At 43.4% G+C, this 22,154-nt stretch overlaps 1 protein-coding gene and 1 long non-coding RNA gene across 4 annotated transcripts in view; one reads left to right on the forward strand and one right to left on the reverse strand.

The window, feature by feature from the left end:
- Nucleotides 1–11,298, forward strand: part of Spin1 (spindlin 1) — a 52,551-nt gene extending 41,253 nt beyond the window's left edge. For all 3 annotated transcript variants that reach the window (XM_076573325.1, XM_006976855.4, XM_042278476.2), the window contains exons 5-6: nt 2,272–2,505; nt 7,717–11,298. In XM_076573325.1, coding sequence (XP_076429440.1) covers nt 2,272–2,505; nt 7,717–7,916 — 434 coding nt within the window. In that variant the 3' untranslated portion in view covers nt 7,917–11,298. The remainder of the gene's footprint in view (nt 1–2,271; nt 2,506–7,716) is intronic.
- Nucleotides 11,299–14,850: 3,552 nt separating this feature from the next.
- LOC143273493 (uncharacterized) lies at nt 14,851–19,320 on the reverse strand. The gene is made up of 3 exons (XR_013051642.1): nt 18,252–19,320; nt 16,673–17,905; nt 14,851–16,481 (listed from the first exon to the last, which is right to left on the reverse strand). It is a non-coding gene; the product is annotated as an uncharacterized LOC143273493 (long non-coding RNA).
- Nucleotides 19,321–22,154: the final 2,834 nt, after the last annotated feature.

Here is a 22,154-nt window from a genome sequence, read left to right on the forward strand (position 1 = left end):
GTATTCCATTTTGTTTATCCACGACCCCTTTCTTTCTTTCTTTTTTTTTTTTAAGACAGTGTTTCTCCATGTAGCTTTGCGCCTTTCCTGGAACTTGCTTTGTAGACCAGGCTGACCTCGAACTCACAGAGATCCGCCTGCCTCTGCCTCCCGAGTGCTGAGATTAAAGGCATGCGCCCCACTGCCCCCATGACCCCTTTCATGTTGGAAGCTGCTGTGGATGTGGCTGTCTGAGGCTTCTCTGAAACCTTCCTATTCTTCTGGGTGATCTCCCCAGAAATGGTTTTGTCTGACCCTGGGGTCTTCTAATTCACGCTTTCTTAATGGAACCGCCACAGTGTTCCCTGTATTGTTGAGGTTTTACAGCCCCCGCAGCAGTGCCCAGGGGCTTCAGCTCTCCAGCTCTGCCAGCATTACCTGGTGATTTCTGTTTTGGTAGTAACCACCTGTAGGTGTAAGGATGACAGTTAACAAGGCTGTGTGTCCCTGCATGCTTGTTGCCATTTGTATATCATCTTTGGAGAAATGTTCCTTCAAGTTTCAGTTTTTAATCCAGAGTTTTGTTGTGGTGGTGGTAGTTGTTGAATTGCTGTAGTGTAACACTTTGAAGAGTTTAATGGTAATTGTTTCAGACTGTGTTACAACTGACCATTAGGGAGCTACTACTTGTATACTTTGTAGTTTTAAGGAAGTAGCTAGAATTACCTGGGGGGAAACTTTGTCACATCATTGTGAGGCTGGATCTTCCATAACTGGAAACACAATAGTGTGAATGAAATTGTTTTTAAAAACTACACATTAAGGAAACTAGAGAGATGGCTTAGCACTTAGAATGCTTGCTGAGAATTCAAGAGACCACACCCATTGAACAGGATAGGCATCCAGCAAATGCCCATCAATCACAACAACTCCAAGGGATCACCCTTCTCTGGCCTCTGTACACACCCAAACATACTTGTGCTCATATATAATATCTTTAAAAAACATTTGAACTAGATATTAAGGTTTGAAAAAATGTGAAATTTTTTACTTTTAATAAATTTTTGTTGATTTCTGGCATGAAGAAGTATGTGCTCCTATATGTTTTAAGTGTCCTGCAGGGGAGATTTTGTGCTGTTTCTGATTGCTGTTGCATATGTAACACCACAGACAGGTCGTAATTAAATTGAGTAACAGTATACTTGCCTGGAAAATCTATATTTTCCTTTTGATATTACTAGAGAAACTGGATGAGTGACCAGAAAGAGATCTGATTATTTTGAAAGACAGTTGTCTAGAATGTGAGGACTGGAGAGACCTTAAGTCAGTAGGACTCCTTATAACCTGTCTAGTATTAAACACAGTACACAGAAAGGCTGGCAATTCTTCACCCGTTTCTTTTTTTATACGAATGGCTGTCTCTTGACACCACACAGGCAGCCTGAAACTGCTCTAAGTGCTAGAAACAGGGAAAGGTCATCAAATCCATAAAATAAGACAGCTTTAGGTAACAAGGACTGTTAACTAAGAACAGAACAACACATGATGAGGCTGGTGGTGTCATTGTCCTGGCGCTCTCTGGGGACCTTGTTGTGGAAATAGCCTGTCCCCTGAAGAGGGAAGGAAGTTGGTCTGGGCCGGTGGGGCATGCTTCGAAGAGAGGAGGGACTTGGGGGTGGGGGGACTGAAGGATGGTGATGAGGTGGGAATATTTTAAATGACAGTTTTCTCTAAGACAGGATAGTGATCACTCTAGTTGCTATGGTGAATAGATTGTAGGCATAAGAGTAAAAAACTGTTCTCAGAACATGAAAAGAATGAGAAGTGAAACTCTAGTTTCTCTTAAAACAATAACAAGACATATGTTAAGGATATTTTCTTTGCATTATTTATGTGAGGGGTGGGTGGGCTCATGGAGAGTCATAGGACTTCACCAGATGTTACTAGGAAGGGGCTGGCACCATGTGCTGTGTGTGAGAACTCTGCTGTTCTTTCCTGTTTGTGAGTCTAATACCCAACTGCTAAATAAACAATAACAAAACCACTGAAGACCTGTGTTTAGGTGTAATACTGAGCAACTGAATCTAGAAAACAAGAACAAACCCGATTGTTACTCACCTTGGGCCAGATTTCTTCCTGTTTAGCTCACCTCTGTGCCAGCCTTGGCATTTGGTTTGGTAGTTGCTCGCCTTAGATCTCTTGGTCACTCTCACGTTCACTAGTGTATTGCATGGACAAAGCTTGTCTCTGTTGGTAAACACTTGCTCAAGTGTTTTGCTCTTTTAATTCCAGCCACATCTCGGATCAGCGACGCACACTTAGCGGACACAATGATTGGCAAAGCAGTGGAGCACATGTTTGAAACAGAAGATGGCTCTAAAGATGAGTGGAGGGGAATGGTCTTGGCACGGGCACCTGTCATGAACACATGGTTTTACATCACCTATGAGAAAGACCCTGTCTTGTACATGTACCAGCTCCTAGATGATTACAAAGAAGGCGACCTCCGCATCATGCCCGATTCCAGTAAGTCTAACACATCAGCAACTTTTGGTTTTGGTGATTTGAAAGGAATTAGTATTTTAACTAAAGTATTTGAGTAATGGGTTTGCAGGTGTGTTTTGGGGTATTTTTTTTTTGTTGTTGTTGTTTTGTGTGTGTGTGTGTGTGTGTGTGTGTGTGTGTGTGTGTACAAACATAGTCAAACTTCCTTGTGAATTTTAGATGATAAAATGTTAGGTTACTTGGAAAGGTTATTTTAAATTTTTAGAAATATTACAATGGAATTTTTTATAAATGGAAGTATGTGATAATGTAGGGAATAAAGTAAATCCATTCCATTGTTTTTAGCAGCTCTTTTCTCATTGTCAGTCTGCTTTTATATGGTGATGTATTGTATACCCTAATAAAATTTGCCTGAAGATCAGAGAAGCAGAGCAAGCCACAGCCACCACTTCTTACCTCAACAACTCCTCAGCCTGAAGGAGCTCTAGCCGAAAGAGCTTCCTCCACCTACTTTAGTTCCTGTCCCCTCACACCTTATATAGCTTTCTCTGCCCCCCATATCACTTCCTGGGATTAAAGGCGTGTGTACTTCCCAGTACTGGAATTAAAGGTGTGTGCCACCACTGCCTGGCTCTATTTTCTCTCCTAGACAAGTCAATCTGATGTAGCTTTGAACTTGCAGAGATCTAGATCTGTCTCCCAAGTGCTGGGATTAAAGGTGTGTGCCACCACTGCCTGGCCTCTATGTTTAGTTCTCTGATCTTCAGGCAGATTTTATTAGGGTACACAATATGTCACCACACTTTTACCTGATTTATTTTGAAGCTGGTCATCTGTGGTGATAATTTAATCTGTGAACTGGACTTCAGAGAATACTAGTTTCAGAAAACTTAATTGGAGGCTTGAGATACAGCTCAGTGCTAGAGATGGGACGTGCCGAGCACGATTGGGGCCCTGAGTGGAATCCCTAGCCCCACAAACAAGACAGCTGAACCGGGAGAGGACTTTGAGTACCAGCTAGATCACAATGTGGAAAATGGTGGTGGTGGTGGTGGTTGTGGTGGTGGTGGTGGTGGTGGTGCAGGGGGTGACCTGGTTTTAGGAAGCTTGGGTTTTGTTCTTTGAGAAAGTCTCATGTAGCAGAGGTTGGCCCAGAACTTACTTTATAACTCAAACTGGCCTTGAACTTAATCCTTCTGCCTCAGGCTCCAGAGTTCTGGGATTAACAGGAGTGAACCCCTGTGCCCAGGCAGGTTTTGCTTTAAGCAGCAGTTTCATTTTGCTGTCATTTTTGTACCCTAAAGTCAGCCCAGTGTTCTTTACTGGGTTCATGGATATGAGTGCTCATTGAGGCACTTAGCTTCAGAGTAAGTACTGTTACATCAGAAAGGCCCGTGCTGCTTACCACCCCTCATCCCCACCCCTGCTTTTGAGAGGTACATCTTGATTTTTCTTAATTGCAAGATGACTTTGAATTCCTGATCTCCTTGCTTCTACTGTGCCCAGCTTTTTTTTATTTCTGATCTCCCTATCCTTTACTCACAGCCCTAAGCAGTCAATAATTCTACTTCCTGTGTACATCTTCCTGTTGTGGACTTCATGTGAATGTATTTCATGGGGCCTTTTGTGACTTTTTGTTTCACATGATTCCAGTGTTTCCTCATGTTGAAACATGCTTTAAGATTTTATTCTTTATAAATAATGTTCAGGTATAAGTCATTGTATAGATTATACCATAGTTCATTTGTTTAGCTGTTGATTCACATTTGGGTTGTTACTATGTTTTGGTTACTATGGATATTGATGCTTTATAAGCATATGTATCCGAGATTCTCTGTGGGTGTTTGTTTTCATTTTTCCTTGGTGTGCACCTTCAAGGGGAATTGCCGGGTCTTGGTGGCAACTCCAGGTTGTATTGTTCTGCTGTTCCTCTTTACATTGCCTTCAGCAACGGGTGAGGCTCTGCTTTCCTAACATCCCACCAGCGCTCTCTTGTTTTTAAAATTCAGTCTTACAGTTCTTCTAGTGAGGATGAGGTAGTTTCCCATGTGGTTTGCTTTGTTTCCCTGGTGACTGTTGATGTCACAGGGATCTTTTTGTGTGCTTACCTGACATTTGTGTATCTCTGGTGAAGTGATTGTTTAGAGTCAGCATTCTAGATACTAGTCTTTTATTAGAAATCAGATTTACTAGTGTTCTTCTGTGGGCTGTCTTTTCACTTGGCAGAGTGCCAGAGTTGAGGCAGAGTATTGCTTTTTTGCTTAGGCTGGCCCACAGTTTACTACCTAGTCCAACAGGCCTCAAACCCTCCATCTTTCTACATGGGCGCCTGGGGGGCTAGGATTACAGGTGTGCACTGCCATTTCATCCGTCTTTTCACTTCTTTGAGTTTTTTTTTTTTTTTTTTTTTTTTTTTTTTTTTTTTTTTGGTTTTTCGAGACAGGGTTTCTCTGTGTAGCTTTGTGCCTTTCCTGGAGCTCACTTGGTAGCCCAGGCTGGCCTCGAACTCACAGGAGATCCGCCTGGCTCTGCCTCCCGAGTGCTGGGATTAAAGGCGTGCGCCACCACCGCCCGGCTCACTTCTTTGAGTTTTGACACTTGAGTTTTAAACTTTTAGGCTCAATTCATCTTTGTTTCTTTGTTTCTTGTGCTTTTGGTGTCTTAAGAATTACGGTTTTATATTGGATTTATTATTATTATTAACATGCTAAGGTATAGCATGAAGTGAGTATAGAAGAGGTCAGCTCACTCTTTTTCATGTAGCCCCGCTTGGACTAGGCACTGTCTGTTCAAAAGACTGGTCTTTGCTCCCTAGAATGGTTTTGGCACCTTGTGAAGTCAGTTGGCCGTGGATCTGTGCACGTGTCCGGACCCCGGTTATGTTGACCCGTTTCTGCGTCTGTCCTTGCAGCTCCCACACTTCATTATTCCGTTGCTTCGTAGGAAGTATTGAAATCAGAAGTATGAGGCCTTCCCTTGTGCATCCCAGGATGTTTTGGCCATTCTGGGTGTCTTGCAATTGCATATGCATTTTAAAATCAATTTGCTAATTTCCATAAAGAAGTCTGCTGGGATTCTGACAGCGTTGCTGTTGTATCTGCAGAATATACTGCCCTCTCATGTTCGCAAATAAGTAGCAAGTCTGCCAGTCTGTGAGTGAGGATGCTTTTTAAAACTTTGAGTTCTGTGATGGTTTTCAAACAAGTTTTATAATTTTAAGAGTCTAAACATTTCCTTTCTTTTGCCCCTAAGAATATTTTAAGCTCCTATAAATAGAATTGTTTTCTTAATGTGATTTTTGGATAAGCCTAATCATTTACTAATTTGTTTTTGTTTTGTTTTAGTGTTTTTGTTTTGTTTTAGTGTGTTGCTATTTAACCAAGACTTCAAACTCAAGATTCCTTACCCCAACCTCTTGAGAGCTAGGACCATGAGCATAAACCTCCACATCAGGCTAAACCTGTTCTAAAAGGACTGTTTCCTCAGATACATAGACCCTTGGCCTGAGACATTGTAGCTAGCAAACACTGTTAGTGGTGTGACAGTCATTTCTTTTTCTTTTAAAAAACCTTTTTTAAAAAGTTCTTCCTATGAAGAAGCAAGTAAAGGAACTTACTGATAAGCTTATCTGGCCTGGAATGACTACTTATTTTTTTTTTTTTTTTTTTAAAGTTTGTGTTCATTTTTTACAAAGAAAATTGTTTGTATACTCGAGGGTTTATGTTCCAAAGAGTATTCTTTAAAAGCATTCCCCACCTGTAGGTAAAGGTCCATCAAAGCTAGTGCTGTTGAGCTAAGAATAGACTTACGTGCAAGTCCCTCACACAAAACGCTGCAACTTTTCCAGCCACTCCTTGATCTTCTCATGCCTTTCCAAGCTTCTTAATTTCCTGTCAGTTGTGTGGAAGTTGATCTCCCATTAGAATAGTGCTGGCATTCTGGTATGTTCTGAAGCAGCCCCATCACTTGTGGTTTGAGTCCAGAGCCTTTGCTGGCTGAGTAAGCCCCAGTAGACATTTAGACTTGCAGAGCTTGTCACCCGCTGGCATGATGCTTTGGAATTCCTTGATAAACTTGGAAGTTTCTGTGGAAGTGTGTATAATAGGACAGTGTCGCCTGAAGGAAGAGAATTTTTGAGGAAGAAGTACTTCTTTTTTCACTTTCTGGTTTAAAAGAACCGATCATGTGCAGGGGTTCAGTTTCTGTTGTGTGTTTGTACCAGAGATCGCTGTAGTGGGTCTCCGATTGTCATTCAGTTAGAGGCTTGCTATAGTTGGGAACAAACATGTTCATGTAGATATGTTACATGAGCCACACTAGGAAGCTGTGCTAGTAAACGCCTGTGCTTCCAGTTACGCTGTGGTCACAGAGGCTGTTTGTACACCTGAGACATCTGGTCAGCCTGAAGACATCTGTTCCTCTAAAAGCTTGGCGCTCTTCTGAACCTCCAAGGAATGCTTTAAAATAGTCTTGTGACTGCTTCGTGCCCCCACCCCACTTAGTTTTGTTTTGGTTAGTGGTGGCTTGTTGTCATTCTGTGTTTTCCCAGAGGTGACTGCAACCTGAGGCTCTTGTGGATGGATGGTACAGATACCTGGGCTGTCCTCAGGGATCTGTTTTCCTGGTCTGGGTGGAGTTTACCTAGTGCTTACTTATAAAGTGTGAAGAATTTATTTCTTTTATTCTGAAACTGGGTAGAAGATGGTTGGAATGCATTGAAATTGAGGAGGAGGAGGAGGAGGAGGAGGAGGAGGAGGAGCTCAGACTCACAGGTAAACCCCAGTGATGCCTCAGCATTTTAAGTGAGCCTCTTGTTCTCGGGAAGCCCTGTAGGAAAGTATTTCAAAGGCATTTAAACTTAATTTTAGATCATTGCAGTTAGAATTTAATGTGATCCCTACAAGTTCAGGTTATAATTTTTAAGTCATTCACACATCTGTCTGGATGAGGTTCGGCAAACCACGTGAGTGATATTTTGCTGAAGTACATTTTGACTGTTAATTTCTGGATTGCCCTTGCCTATTTTGGTGCTGTATTCTCATAGATGACTAATTGGGACATTGACCATGTGCCTGAAATCTTTACAGAGTGGCCCTTTAAGAAGGTGTTGACCAGATCATGATGAACTCAGGATATCTTAAAGTCTTTGTCTTTGCTGCTAAATGTGGTAGTAATATATCTAAATATTGACTTGATTTTTTTTTTTCTTTTTCTTTTTTCTTTTAAATCCAGATGATTCTCCTCCAGCAGAAAGGGAACCAGGAGAAGTTGTGGACAGCCTGGTAGGCAAACAAGTGGAATATGCCAAAGAAGATGGTTCGAAAAGGACTGGCATGGTCATCCACCAAGTAGAGGCCAAACCCTCTGTCTATTTCATCAAGTTTGATGATGACTTCCATATTTACGTCTACGATTTGGTGAAAACATCCTAGATGTCATCACAAACTTTGCCAAATTTGTGGAACTATTAAATGTATAATTTGTAGACATAAAGACTCGATTGCTTTCCAGTTTAATGAAAGCTTAGATGTCCCTGCGAACCCACAATCTCCACCAGCGGAGCTGGTGTTGTTCTGAATAGTGCAGACTGATTCGAACACAAGGCATCTGTGAGGGGAGTCCTCCCTCTTCAAAGCATCTGTGTGAGGGGGGGTCCTCCCTCTTACAAGAAGGCTGTCTGTTGGGGGTTACAAGCAAGGTGGTAAAAGTTAAGCTAGTATCATAGTCATTTAAATCTGGATAAGTTGTAACCATTTTCCCCATCACTTTGACACACTGTCTTATTCTGCTGCCACAATGCAAGCATAGTTTGTTATTTTTGTTACTGCCTTTTTTGAGAGATTATGTATCTATAGCTACCTGTCTAGATCTGCATCTGTGTGCCTATGTATATATTATACACACACACAGGCACTCACCACTGGCACTCCTTTCCTTGTGGAGTGGGGTGGGGGGTAATAATGTTTTCTCCAGTTCAACAGGAGTGCTTGACCCAAGTCAGTCATATTTATAATATGCCTGCTCTTTGTTTAAAATTAAATTTGGGCACGGGAAGCACACAGGGACATTTAGGTTGTTTCAAAGGTCAGAATTCAGAGTACCGTTTCAATCTGGAGGCTTTTAGTTATGAGTCCAGGTATAAATTAGCCATAAACAGTCAACGACCCACAGTAGAATTTAGTAAACTGTTGAGAAATCTGGGTAAAAGGCTGCCTTCAATTCTAAGCTTTGTTTTCTGTGTTTTGTTTTTTTGTTTGTTTGTTTCTTGTTTTTTTTATGGTTGTTGTTTACTCTTTAATCTTAAGTACTTTTAAAATAAAGCCCAGGTCCTTGGTTCACATGGAATAATGTAGATGTGCTTTTGGATGGCACATTGGTCCATTTTTATGCATCCAGTCATCAGGATTTTAGTACATGGATTTAAAAGGCAACAATATAATCAGTGGTTTGTATATGTGGTCAATTCCTGCAAGAACAGTGCATTGGTATTAGAAATGTAAGTTTTAAGTATGGCATTGTTGCCTTCGATTATGTTCTCTGGGGCTTTTAATTTTTATTACTATTATTGTTGATAAATGATTATGGTCAGAAGGCCTCTTCTCCCCTTCCCTACCTGCTCCCTCTCCTGGCTTTTCCCCCACAGTGAATGTTGAACAAATATGGCTTCTTGCCTTGACCCTGATGTGGCAGTGTGTTCTTGCTGCAGCTGTGCTGTTCATGCGGGTTTATTCCCTCCGTGGCCCTGGGCTTTGCATGTACATGATGTGTCACTGTGGAAGGCTGTCACGCTGTCGGGCTTGTGGGTGACTAGCAGCTCTTGGCCACTGGGTGCAGCCGTGGTTTGTTCTGTAAGGTTGTTTGAAGCTGAGATGGAACTGAGAATGTGCTTGGTTGACTAGCCAAACATCTGCTTGCTTGCACTTCGTTTTGGAAGAGCCTTGGCGGCCTGTCAGCTGGGAAAAAAGATGGTTTGTAAAACCAATCTCTTGTAGAGATTGGAAATCCTCTCTGGGGCTGGACAGATTTGGATACTGTCGAGCGCACACCAGAGCTTTGGCCTAATTTAGGTCTGCTTATCTTGTTGGGGCTCTTCCTGATACAAGAAATCATTCCGTGGTTCAGGGAGCATGGTTATTGGATACCCATTTAGTCTTCACAGAGGCTGACTGCCTCATGCTTCTGGATGGTCACAACTGCTCACCATGTGAACACAGTACCTCAGTTCTGTCCCTTGCTGCAATCACCCTGTGCTCAGTGTTTTCCCAAAGGGACCCAGGGACAAGCTTCTCAATGCAGTGTGATATACCCTAGTCTTCGGTGCTTCTAGCGTATGTGACCAGGTAACGTCCTGCATGTAAATCTCAGAGCCGAGCCTGACTCTGGATAGCCCATACTGACATCTGTAGCACAGGTAGGCAAGTGTGTCCTACAGACTGACAGTGCAGAACATGGCATGGTGACTAGGACGTAAAGCTCCTGCTGAAATGTCCCAAGGGCTGGGTCTGTTAAGACATGTCTGCCATTATCTGATGACTTGCATTGTGGTTTTCTGCAAGCAGCCCACATTACTTTGGTTACCCGTGAACTCCTGGTCCAGAGGATGCAACATGATGATGGTGATGACTTTGATCACTGTTCCATTTATTGCCTTTACGTAAGGCTGAGGGAAGGGGAAGGTTTATGTTTGTTTGTATTTTTATTGTTTTACCATCCCTCCCCCACTCTTTTCTTTTGGTGGCTTTCACCACCCTTAATGGTGACGGACTCTCCTCCTGAGCCTGCCACCTTGGGCTTCCCTTAGGCTCACAGTTCAGATCTGCATGCATTGCTTGCATTGTTCTGGTATCTGAATGTTGATTCCTCATTTTGGACTCAACATTAATTTCCAAAATTATCATGGGGCTTGTGGCAACACAAGACGTGGATCTGTGTATAAAATTTATTGGCCTTCCTCACTTACCTGCTCTAGTATCGTATCGTGTGTGCGTGCGTGTGTGACGTCAGGCTGCCACGTAAACTTCAGAGAAGAACCTTAAAGCAGACCATCCTTTTTTGCATGCTCTCTTCTAAGTAGAATGTTCAATGTAACTAAGTAAAATTGCATGTTAAAGAGACTTAGGTTCTTTCTTTCTTTCTTCCTTTGAATTTGCTTTTGGTTTCCTGTATATTTGCTTACTGTGCTGTTCTAGTGGTTGTAGGGTAAAGACGCACTGGTGAAGCAGTCGTAGCGCCGACAGAAGGTGATTCCAGTTGTATATGTCACGCAGCATTCGAAGGGACTGTGCACGCTCTAAAAATCACAGTTGCTTCTAAGCCAGATTTCATTTCTTTTGTTTTATGTGCCAAACCCCGAAGTGCATTGGGCCTGAATCTTTGAACACTGTAGACCCATTAGAAAGAAGACTGCTCTGGTTGTCACAGATTGTAGTGCCTGAAAACATTGATTGTCTAAGAGATGAAAGTCCTCCAAAGATGACACAGGAAAAATTACTCACAAATAACCATGGTTGAAACTTCTGTGCTCCTTGGGAATGCTGCGCTCTCTGTATTCTCCATCATTGGTGCAGTTCGAATGGATGAGTAGAGTTCAGAGGTCTTCGTGTTCACATTTAAAACTAGATAAACGACCTCATTTTTTGAGCTTGAATTCATTTTTAATTTTAACTTTATTTTATACAACGTGTAGACAGTTCCCTGTTCTCTGCATTTAGAAGTATACACAGTACAACTCTGTTAATTCTGTAAGTAATTTTTATAATTATGATGTAACTCTATCCTTCCTTAAAACATTCAAAATAAACCCTTTATGTGCAACTTCTGACTGAACTTTGTGCTGATGTGTTGAATCTCTTTCTGAAAGGGTTCCTGAAGTCAGATGACATTTCCACACATGATTTGATAGAAGCAGAAGAAATGTACACGTGCTTGAATGGTGACAGAGGAATGCACAGTTGTCCGCATTCAGCATATCTTAAATGTGGGTTTCTGGTTCGATATTAATGAGAAATGTTAGTTGTGACTTTTAACTCTTTTACTGTATGTAGAACTCAATAATGTGTGTTGAATATTTTCATACCTACCCATCCTTTGAACGTTGCCTGTAGTACTTTCATTCACACTTAAATACCACTCAGTGAGACTCAGTAGTGCAAGATGTCATTGCTACCTGTGTCTGTCTCTTGGTGATTTTAATCCACGTAGTAAGTAGAGAATTAATGTTCTTAAATAGATTTTTTTTGATGTCTCTATGTTACTTATTATGACAAATGTAACTTGTGCTTAAGCCTCAGTTAGGGAAATTCATGCATTCCTCTGCTGTCAGAATAGTTGGTACTTGGTAGCTTCAGGGATTGATGCTGCTGGAGCCACAGTGCTTACTGAGTGGCTGAGGGCCAGGCCTGTCAGGCTCTGGGGAGGGTGGACTGCAGTGAGGGAAAGGAATGGGCCCTGGGACTCAGTCTGGCTCTCATAACTTCCCTTGCTGAAGGCACATGACTCACTGTGCTGTGTACTGAAGATACAACTCAGTAAATATTTTCTGGAAAAAAATAACAAAGAGTTTAGTCTGAAGGTTGGGCACTAATGGCCAGTGAATCAGGTCTGTATTTAAGTAAGCTGTAGGAGCCTTGGAGCCTTGTTCTCCTTTCTTTTCTCTTGGTGCAGCTAGGACCTGTGGATAAAAACATTTGACACTAATGAGACTTGAGTAGATCCTTAGGAAGGGTCGTGCTGATAGCTTACCTTCGAGTTTTTTGTTGTTGTTATTTTGTTACTGATAGGCCTTTTCTCCCTCCTTTGCCGAGGAGGGCAGGACAAGGCATGCAGGCTGTGTGGAGGATTATAGGGGAGTGCAGACTTGGCCTGTTTTGTCTAGGTCTTTCTTGATGCTGGTCACTTCAGTAATCAGTGGTGTAATATCCTCAGAAGTATGTTTTTGTAGACATAATGAGTTGATGGCTAGAAAACTCATACATGCTTGTATGTATTTTGAGGCAAAGATTCACTGTAGCCCAGGCTGGCCTCAGATTGATGACGATCTTCCTAAATGCTATTCATACAGGTGTGAGGCACCACCACCCTGGCAAAGTATTTTGAACTTAATCCTAAGTTTTCTTGGTCTCTAGAATCCAGGCCTTTGCGTCTCTACATTAAGAACTAGTTCCAAAGTTGCTTTTAATTCGATAGCTCCCCTGGTGGGTTTGTGTGTGTTTTATGTGTACTTGTTAGTGTGGATGCACCTGGAGGTAGGAGTCGGGGGGCGGGGGGTCTACCTTGATTCTCCCTGTTCTGTTTGAAACAGAGGAGAACCTTAAAGTCACCAGTTCAGCTAGGCTGGCCGGCCAGTGAATATCAGGGCTCTATCCCGTCGTCCCCCCCCTCACTGTTGGGTTACAGATGTGTGCAGCCAGCTCTACCCCGTCCCCTCCCTCACTGTTGGGGTTACAGATGTGTGCAGCCAGCTCTACCCCGTCCCCTCCTCACTGTTGGGGTTACAGATGTGTGCAGCCAGCTCTACCCCCCCCCCACTGTTGGGGTTACAGATGTGTGCAGCCAGCTCTACTCCCCCCCACTGTTGGGGTTACAGATGTGTGCAGCCAGCTCTACCCCGTCCCCCCCTCACTGTTGGGGTTACAGATGTGTGCAGCCAGCTCTACCCCGTCCCTCCTCCCCACACACTGTTGGGGTTACAGATGTGTGCAGCCAGCTCTGGCTTTTTGCATGTGTTCTGGAGATCCAGACTCAGATCCTGCTTCTATGCTAGACACTTGGCAGACCAAATTATCTCACAGCGTCCCCTCCCTGACATCTTTTTTTTTCTTTGACACGGGGTCTCATATAGTCCAGGCTGGCCTCAAACTCTAATCCTCCTGCTTCTACCTCCTAAGTGCTGTGATTGCAGGCATGTACCACCATGCCTGGTCCAGTGTTTTTTAAAGAAATTAAATTATAAACATGCAATTGTCTTTATACAATAAAGTGAATTTCTTAGGCCTAGCATATGTTTTCTTACACTAATTGTTATGCTGAGTGGTTTGTCCTGTGTCCCACATCAGTTTCCAGCTGCGGCACTTCAGAGAACCAGCCATTCCAGATCAACAGCTGCCTTTAGATTGGTGAAGACTGGATTCAGTAAATCACGTAGCAGGTGGGTCTGATGTTTCCTTGGCACATAGATTGCCTAAAAATGATGGGTTCTCTACTTATTTGAGTAAGTGAGGTGTCATGGTCCCTGCCAGCCCAGCATGGAGGATCCTCTACCTGCATGGCCTTACACCCATTGGCTGTCTCAGTAATTGAGTAGGCTTACTCCTTTCACTTTGTACTTCCGCAGAGAACTAGGTTTTAGGTACTGCATGAACTACCCAAATTCCATTAAAAGAGTGCCTGATTATTTACATGACTTTAGAGTGCTGTTTATACATTGGGACTGATGAGAAAGGGCTGGGGCTAACTTTAAACCTTGAAATTCACAGACAACTTTGCTGATGACTTGGGCTTGGGCTGCAGCCTTCTGAATTGTCTTCATACACAGATTCAGATCTGCAGAATAGTTTTGAAGTTCCTGCCCTGAACTTGTCTCCGACTTTGTAAGATTTGACATCCACTGTCTACTGCTTTCCCTAGGACAGCCAGGAAGAGAGACAGCGCCTGCCGCTTGTCCTTGCGGTTGTTCTTTGTCTTGGTGCTGTGTTAACTCTGGGTGTGTGCTATTTACTGGGGATCTGATGTTTTGGGGTTTTGTTTTTTAATGGGGGGGGGGGTGGTGGTATTCATGTGCTAGTGGGTAGAAGTCAGAGGGCAGCTGCTGGTTCTTTTACCATATGGGTCCCAAGGATCAAACTCAAGTGGTTGGGCTTCGCGGCAAGCACATTTACCTACTGAGCCATCTGGCCAATTTTGGAGTGTAGGCGGAATTTTCTTTCCCATCTGCCAGTTCCCAAATAACTGACAGAGACTCAATATCTGCCAATAGCTCAGGCTTGTTACTAGCTACCTCTTACATTTAAATTAACCAGTGTTTCTTATCTATGCTTCGCCACATGGCTTGGTACCTTTTCTCAGCATGGCATCCCTACCTCTCTGCGTCTGCTTGTGACTCCTCTCTCCACTTCTCCCAGCATTCTCACTTTGGTTGTCCTGCCTGGCTACTGGCCAGTCAGCTCTTTATTAAACTAGTTCAACTGACAAATCTTTACAGTGTACAAAAGGATTATTCCACAGAACTGGAGACCTGATTTTAACAAAGTGATGCTCAGAGTTTTCGTCTGACTTCCTTAGTGAAATCGTTTCAACCATGGATTTGTTTTATTTATTTTTTTTATTTTATTTGTAATAATAAATAATCATTTTATTTGTTATAATTAGCATGGGGGGGATAATGTCTGTCTGTGTCTGAGTTGGAGTGCGTACATGTGAAAGTGGGTGCCCACAAAGGCCGGAGGAGAGTGCTGCACATGGTTGGAGGCAAGCTAATGTGAGTGCTGGGAACCGAACTTGGGTCCTCTGGAAGAGCCCCAATTAACCACTGAGCTATCTCTCCAGCCCCTTCTTAATCCAAATTTGACTCTTAACATTAGGAAGGATGAAATTTTTCATTGTCAGATTTTAGTTGCAGAAGAGAGCTGTACATTAAATGCTCAGTGTGCCTGAGATGTCCAGTCTGCACTACCCCAGGACTGCAGTCCTCTATCTGCACAGCCTGGGGTACAGGGAAGAGTGTCCTGACAGTTTCTGAGCACGCTAGCCTCTTCCATGACATGACATGAGAGCTTCAGTTAGCAAGCTTGCAAGGTCAGTAAACTGTTATCATTGTCTGCTCTGTTGAGGCCCAGGAGACCTCAGATCCAAGATTTATGGAAGAAGGTGCATTTGTTTCATGTTTGAGCCAGAAAATGCCACCTCTCCATTTGTAATGTGTGGTGAAGCGGACAGTGGAGGCATCTGGCTAGGTGGCAAAAGGTAAAAGCCTTTCAGGGTGGAATTCTGACCACTAGAGGAAAACCACATCCTTGAGCTGTGAAGCAAGAGCATGGCATCCTTGACCTTGTCGTGTTCTTCCTGTGCTCCAGCCCTCTGTAGACTCCAAATGGCTCGTCTTTGTAGAGGTTTGAAACATTGGTGCTCCTAGAACATTTCCTGAGTCAAAGTTTACCTTCTTAGGCTTGGATACTGGTGGTTAAACATCTACGGTGTGCATTTATCATGGTCGTTTTTCTTCCTCTTCCCAGCTGGAAAAGCAGCTGCTTTGTTACAGTCTCTTTCTGTTAGAATGGATACTCAAAGTGCTTATGTTTTTTAAGATTCTGAGGTGTAATTGTAAAACTGCCATTTTCTTCCCCATGGGGCTTGGTAACGTGGACCACGTGGGTGACAGCAGCAGTAAATGTTGGGTCCTTGCAAGAGAAGACAGTTAGTAGGTTGCCTCTCAGAAGGATGAACAGTGCCATGGTTTAGAAAACACAGCTGGAATGTTGGAACTTGGTTAGGGTAGAGTTTGTTAATGCCCTCCAAGTCTTCATTTTAAGTTGTTTCTAATCTAGGTTGACTTAAAATTTTTATTGCATTTATTTAGGGGTTGAGGGCACTATTAGCATGCCACAGCAGCCTGGTGGATGTTAGAGGACAGCTTGTGGGAGTTAGTTCTCTCCTACACAGATATTGAACTCAGGTCGTTAGATTTGTCAGCAAGCACCTTTACCCGGTGAGCCTGCTCAGTGGTCTCCCTAGTGTGGCTTTAATGCTCTTCAGACACTAGCGAAACTGTGTTTTCCCCTTTGGTTCATTCATTCTTCTTCCTCCTTTTCACTTCGTATACCCCCATCCCTCACCTCCAATTCTCAGATGACCTCGAACTTGTGATTTTCCTGCCTCTACCTCCCTGTGATAGAATTATAGCATGCACTACCATGTTCAAGTGCTCTACCAGGTGAGCTACACTCCCCTCGTGTTATTTCTCAAAGGTCAGGCATATACAAATAATTTTATTCACTTAAAACCTTTTTTTTTTTTTTTTTTTTTTTTTTTTTTGGTTTTTTTTTGAGACAGGGTTTCTCTGTATAGTTTTGCGCCTTTCCTGGAACTCACTTGGTAGCCCAGGCTGGCCTCGAACTCACAAAGATCCGCCTGCCTCTGCCTCCCGAGTGCTGGGATTAAAGGCGTGCGCCACCACCGCCCGGCCACTTAAAACCTTAATGGGGGCCTGGAGTCATAGCTCAGAGGTTAAGAGCACTGGCTCTCTAGAGTACCTGGGTTCAATTCCCAGCACCCACAAGGCAGCTCACAACTGTCTGTAACTCTAGTTCCAAGGGATTGACACCCTCTACCAGTGCACATAAAGTAAAGTAAATAATTATTTAAAAATTAAAAAAAAAACTTAATGGAACAAAATAATGTGGCTGGCTATTCTTACTAGGTCTCCATTTAATTGTGAGTTTTCAACTTGTCATGTTGAAGATTACCGATAAAGTATAGCATCATTTTTCCTCAGAGGCAATTAGCAGAAATGACTTCTAAGGTTTGTCTCTGTTACATGTTTTGAGAGGGTTTTGTTGGTTTGTTTTTTGAGACAGTTGATATATTCCAGGCTGGCCTTGAACACAATATATTGCTAAGGACAACCTTGATCTTCCTGCCTTCACCTCTTTGGTGCTAGGATTCCAAGTGTGCTCAAACATCCAGGTTTATATGGTGTTGAGACTCAAAACCAGGACGTCATGGAACGCACGCTCCTCACTGAGCCACAGCCTCTGTTACATATTGGGCAACTTGGAAGCAGTGCTTTGACTTTGCACATAAATGAACAGGGTTTTATAAGGACTAGGCTTTGGCATGGACTCGGGAGTCCTGGCTCTGATCTTTAAAACATCTGAGCCTCGTTTATCTCCTTATAGGATTTTCTTGAACATTTCTGAACACCTAGTTCCTTGCTATAGAATAGTAGGAGTTTCTGTTTTGTAGAGAATAACTTATTTTTGCTAAATTTCAGAATCAGTAACAGGAACAAGGCAGTCTGGGGGTTAAGAGTCTCCACTCGTACGTCATGATGCCTGTGGTGAGTGCTGCTGTGTTAACATGTTGAGTTGCTATTATTAGGTTCTTTTACTTGAGTGGACAGCGAGGTCATGTTTTAGTTGAGAGCAGACATTTATGACTCTTAGGGTTCTTCCCCATGTTCTGAGGAGCCAGTACCAACATTGGCATTCCAATCCTTGTGAGACAGGAGCTCTGGAGTATAGCATTTAGGAGGTGAAAATAAAATACAAATGGTTTATAGTTGCTGGCTTTGTAGGCACTGCAATAATACTTAGAACTCTGAGGGTTGTTTGTGCAGCAGAATGCTGGCTGGCCAGGAGTCGCATAGTGTTCCATCACATCCTCATTTGCCTTCTGGGTGTCAACAGTGGCTGCTCCTCTGATGCCCCTGTGCGTGAAACATGGAAATTTCAAGTCATTGTTCATGACTACCAGAGAAGTCCCAAAACTTTCATTTCTATGTCTTTATGATAGGAAATTTTTTTAGTTTCTTTTTAAAAGTGTGTGTTGATGGGGGTACCCAAACATTTGGCCTCAGTGGCAATCATACCATGGAGGAAGATTCCACAAGCCCTTTACTTGTGTGTCCTTAATGACTATAAAGCCAATACCCCATGGAAGACACTGCTAGATTCACCTGCCAGCCTGGGACGGACCCTGGTTCCCTTAAGTCACGTTTTCAGAAGCCTTTGTTTCTTATTCCTTTACAGGAACAGAAAATCTTCAGGTCTTACCTTTCACAGGTTGGAAGCTTGGCTAGGTGGGAGTCCTGCCATGAGGGTACCCTGCCCTTGATTCCATGTTTAATCCCTTATCTCTTTCAGCACACGCCTTGGGTGAGCATTACTTTTCTGGTGATCTTTTCCTCCTCAGACTGTTCATTTTGTATTTTATTTTTCCGTCCCATTTACTCTTTTTGATTGTAGACTTGCATAGGAGTGATTACTAATAACCATGTGACAGAATCAATATTAGGCTGTCTTGAACTCTCCTCCACCAAAATGGAAATTACTCCATTACTTTTAGATTTAGCCTTGGGCAAGTTCTTAGGACTTGGGCAGAAAGAGGCCACATTCTTTACCAGTATAACACAAGAATGCCAGCCTGTAGCTTCTGAAATGTCTTGAGCCAGGCCTCCCGAGTCCACATAGCTCTCAGCACTTCTGTCTTCCAAGCTCCTACTAGAATGGCCCATTAATCTCTGCTTACAGTGTTCATCACTTTTCTAGTACAGAAAGTACCAGGATCTTCCACATTCCTCCAAACTGCATGGTCAGGCCTTTCCTGGCAGTGCTCTGCTCCTGGTAACTTGTGTTGCTGTGATAAAGCTCTGTGACCAGGCAGCTGGTAGAAGGAAGGGGTTCATTTGGGCTTAAGGTTCCAGAGTGCTGAGTCTATTACATCATGGTGGGGTGGCAGCAGGTCGGCATGGCAGCTGGAATAGCAAGGTAAGAGTTCATATCTTGAACCACAAGCAAAGAGAGCAAGCTGGGAATAGGGTGTGTTTTAACCTCCAAAGCCCACCCCCAGTGACATACTTCCTGCAGCAAGGCCACACCTCCTAAACCTACCCACACAGTGCCACTAACTAGGGAGCAAATATTCACATGTGAAGAGTCTCTGGGGGACATTCTCACTTAACCCACTTTACTGTCCATCTTTGGTTTTTGATACGTCATCTTTCACTGGATGTGGAGTTTACTATTCTCTTCTGCTAGTTGACAACAAGCTTCTCAGGCCCACCTGTCTGCATTCTCCCAGCATAGGGTTACAGATGTGTGGTTGGTTACAGATGTGCACACTGCCGCACATCTGAACTCAGCTCCTCATGCTTGTGTGGCAAGCACTTTGACCCACCAAGCCAACTGGCCCATGTTGGCTTTAAAAACGTTCTGGTTTTACTATGGCCAAGTGGGGCAGAAGAATGAGGCACTGTGATGTGTTTGGCTGGATCCCATATTCAAGGTGACTGGATACACTACTTGGCCTTGGATGCAGGTTCTCTAACCCCATTGTGCCTCAGCCTCTCTTTTGAACTGGGATTACAGATGTAACCATGCTTAGCCCAATCACTGTTCTTATCTCTCCTACTTGTGAGGAAATGCTAACCTGATCTTTTTGTTGGGGACATTGTGAGAATACATCAGACTCATTGTAAAAGGTTAATATATCTTGAGGAAAGAAGCTATTAAGGTGGAACTTCATTGAGCCAAGGCTGTTTTGATGTTTTCTTTACACTGTAGAAAAAGCAGTATGGTGTTTAGTATTGAATTAAGTAAATTTTTTTTCAGAGCTAATATTCGGTGCCTTCTAGGGGCTATTTTACCCCCTAAGGGAAAGGATTCCTTTTGTACCAGAGTATTGAATGAATTTCTAAGTTCAAAGTAATGTGTGTACAACTTTAACACCTACTCAGGATTTGTAATTAAGAGTCACTCCAGTGTAACTTGGTGTTTTGATTTTAAGGGGTGTGTGTACAAGTGAGTGTGTGTGTGTGTGCGCTCCTGCTTGCCCAAGGAAGCCAGTGGAGCATCAGATCCCTTGAGTTGGAGTTACAGGTCGTTGTGAACTACCTGACAAGTGAGCTCTCAGGAGTCCTTTAGTGGTCTTTAAAGGAATAGAGGAAGGACCCTTTGTCATAAACCTTCTTGTGTGACTGATAGGTCCTAGTTACTGTCTGAGAAGTGGCACCTGGAGCTGATAATGTTTGGAAAACATTCTAAGTTTAAATGAGTTTGAGAAGAATGTCCCGAGCAGGAGGATGACTGAACATTGAGAAAGGGAGCGAGTTAGTCTTAAAAAGGCCTCATGTCCTGCTGGAGGCAGTGCACTTCCTGGTGGTGGTGATGGAGGTGCCTTCTGCTGCTCTGCTCCTGTTACCCCAGGCACAGCTCACCTAGGGCACAGATGTTGGGTGCAGAATCTCTTACAGTGTCACAACAGGTTTGAATATTTGTATGGACTCGGTAACAGCCAAGGATCAGCTCAGACCTGATGGTTGGGGTTGTCCTCTCCAGTCTTGATACACTGTCAAGTCATCAAGTCCTGTCAGATGCCCAGGTTACACATCTTCTTGGTGAGTTTCTGGACGATGAAGAAGACTGGAAAGAAAGAGCTCCAGGTCTGCTGACCGGTTCCAAAGGACCTCGATGGAATTCACCAAGTTCTTTGTCCCCTATGTGAGTCTCTGACAGTCAGGTTTACCATGGTGACTAAGAGCAGTCTGTCAACAGTTCATACTTTAAAAGGTCATAAGCCATCTGCTGGGCGGTGGTGGCACACACCTTTAATCCCCTGATCTACAGAGTGAGTTCCAGGACAGCCAGGGCTACACAGAGAAACCCTGTCTCGAAGAAACCACAAACAAAAGGTCATAAGCCCAAATAAAGCCCTCTAGATGATTTGCTACTTCAGATCTAGGAATGTGGCATTTTATGTGTCCTGCATTGAGCTTCATGACACCACCGGGTTGTGTGTCCTGGGACAGATTGGGATTGTAGAGCCAAGACATGGGAACTCCTTTCTTGCTGACTTTGCCTCTCAACATGGCCACTGTAAGAACCATCAGCAAGAACAAAAAATCTTCCTGTTAACCCATCTTGGACCAGGGTTTCCTTGTGCAGAGAAGAGTCATGTCACCTGGTGGGCGAGCTATTTCTGGCCCAGCGAGATGGCTCAGTGTTTAAAGGAGTTTGCCACCAGGAATGATGCCCTGAGGTCAACTTTACAGAGTCAGTTCTGTCCTTGGCTGTGGATTCTGAGGACAGAACTTAGGTTCTTGTGTGGCAAACACTTCACCTGCTGAGCCGTCTCAGGCGTCTAGGCTGTTTTTCCTGAAGTATACCAGCTCCCTCCCTCTAAACAGCTTGAGCCACAGAGCTGTATCTGCATAGTTAACTCCTGTTCGTTGTTTGAAACAGGGTCTCATGCACCTCAAGCTGCCCTCAGATTCACTATGTGGCAGAGGATGGCCTTGAGCATCCTGTTGCTGCTACTTCCAGGGAACAAGGGTGACAGGTGTGAGCCAGCATGGTGGTTATATGGTACGAGAACCTGAATCCAGGGCCTTATGTATGCCAGTCAAGCACCACCAGCTACATCCCCAGTCCTGTTTTATATTAAACTCCTTGTTTCCATCTTGGGAGAGAGACTTGTGCAGACTAATTAGAGCTCTGGCTACTCTTCTAGAGGACTTGGGTTTGATTTCCAGCATCCACATGGTGGCTCACAACCATCTGTAACTCAAGTCTGCAAGAAATCTTCTGGCCTCTATAGGCACTGCACACTTGTACATGCAGACAAACCATACACACAATTTAAAAATGCAAAATCAGAGATTCCTGTTATAAGGGTTTGGACTTGGCACATGACAGCTTTACTGGTGAGTGCTGTGGACACTTGGAGAAAACAAAACAGAATAGGAGTGTACACTGCTTCAGCTGTTTAAGGCTTGGTCCTGTGGTGGCATTGAGTACCTTTACAGGCATTGGATACCTTTACAGGTGGGCCATAGGACCTCTTGGTCTGGAACCTCTAGAACTGACAAGCAGAATGAAATGTTATAAGCTAATTACCTCAGATGTTTCATTAATAGTAGAACTGAGTACATTCATTGATTCTATGAAGCCAGTATTACC

Source organism: Peromyscus maniculatus, chromosome 5 (assembly GCF_049852395.1).
Source record: "Peromyscus maniculatus bairdii isolate BWxNUB_F1_BW_parent chromosome 5, HU_Pman_BW_mat_3.1, whole genome shotgun sequence".
In the NCBI taxonomy this organism is placed as follows: domain Eukaryota; kingdom Metazoa; phylum Chordata; class Mammalia; order Rodentia; family Cricetidae; genus Peromyscus; species Peromyscus maniculatus.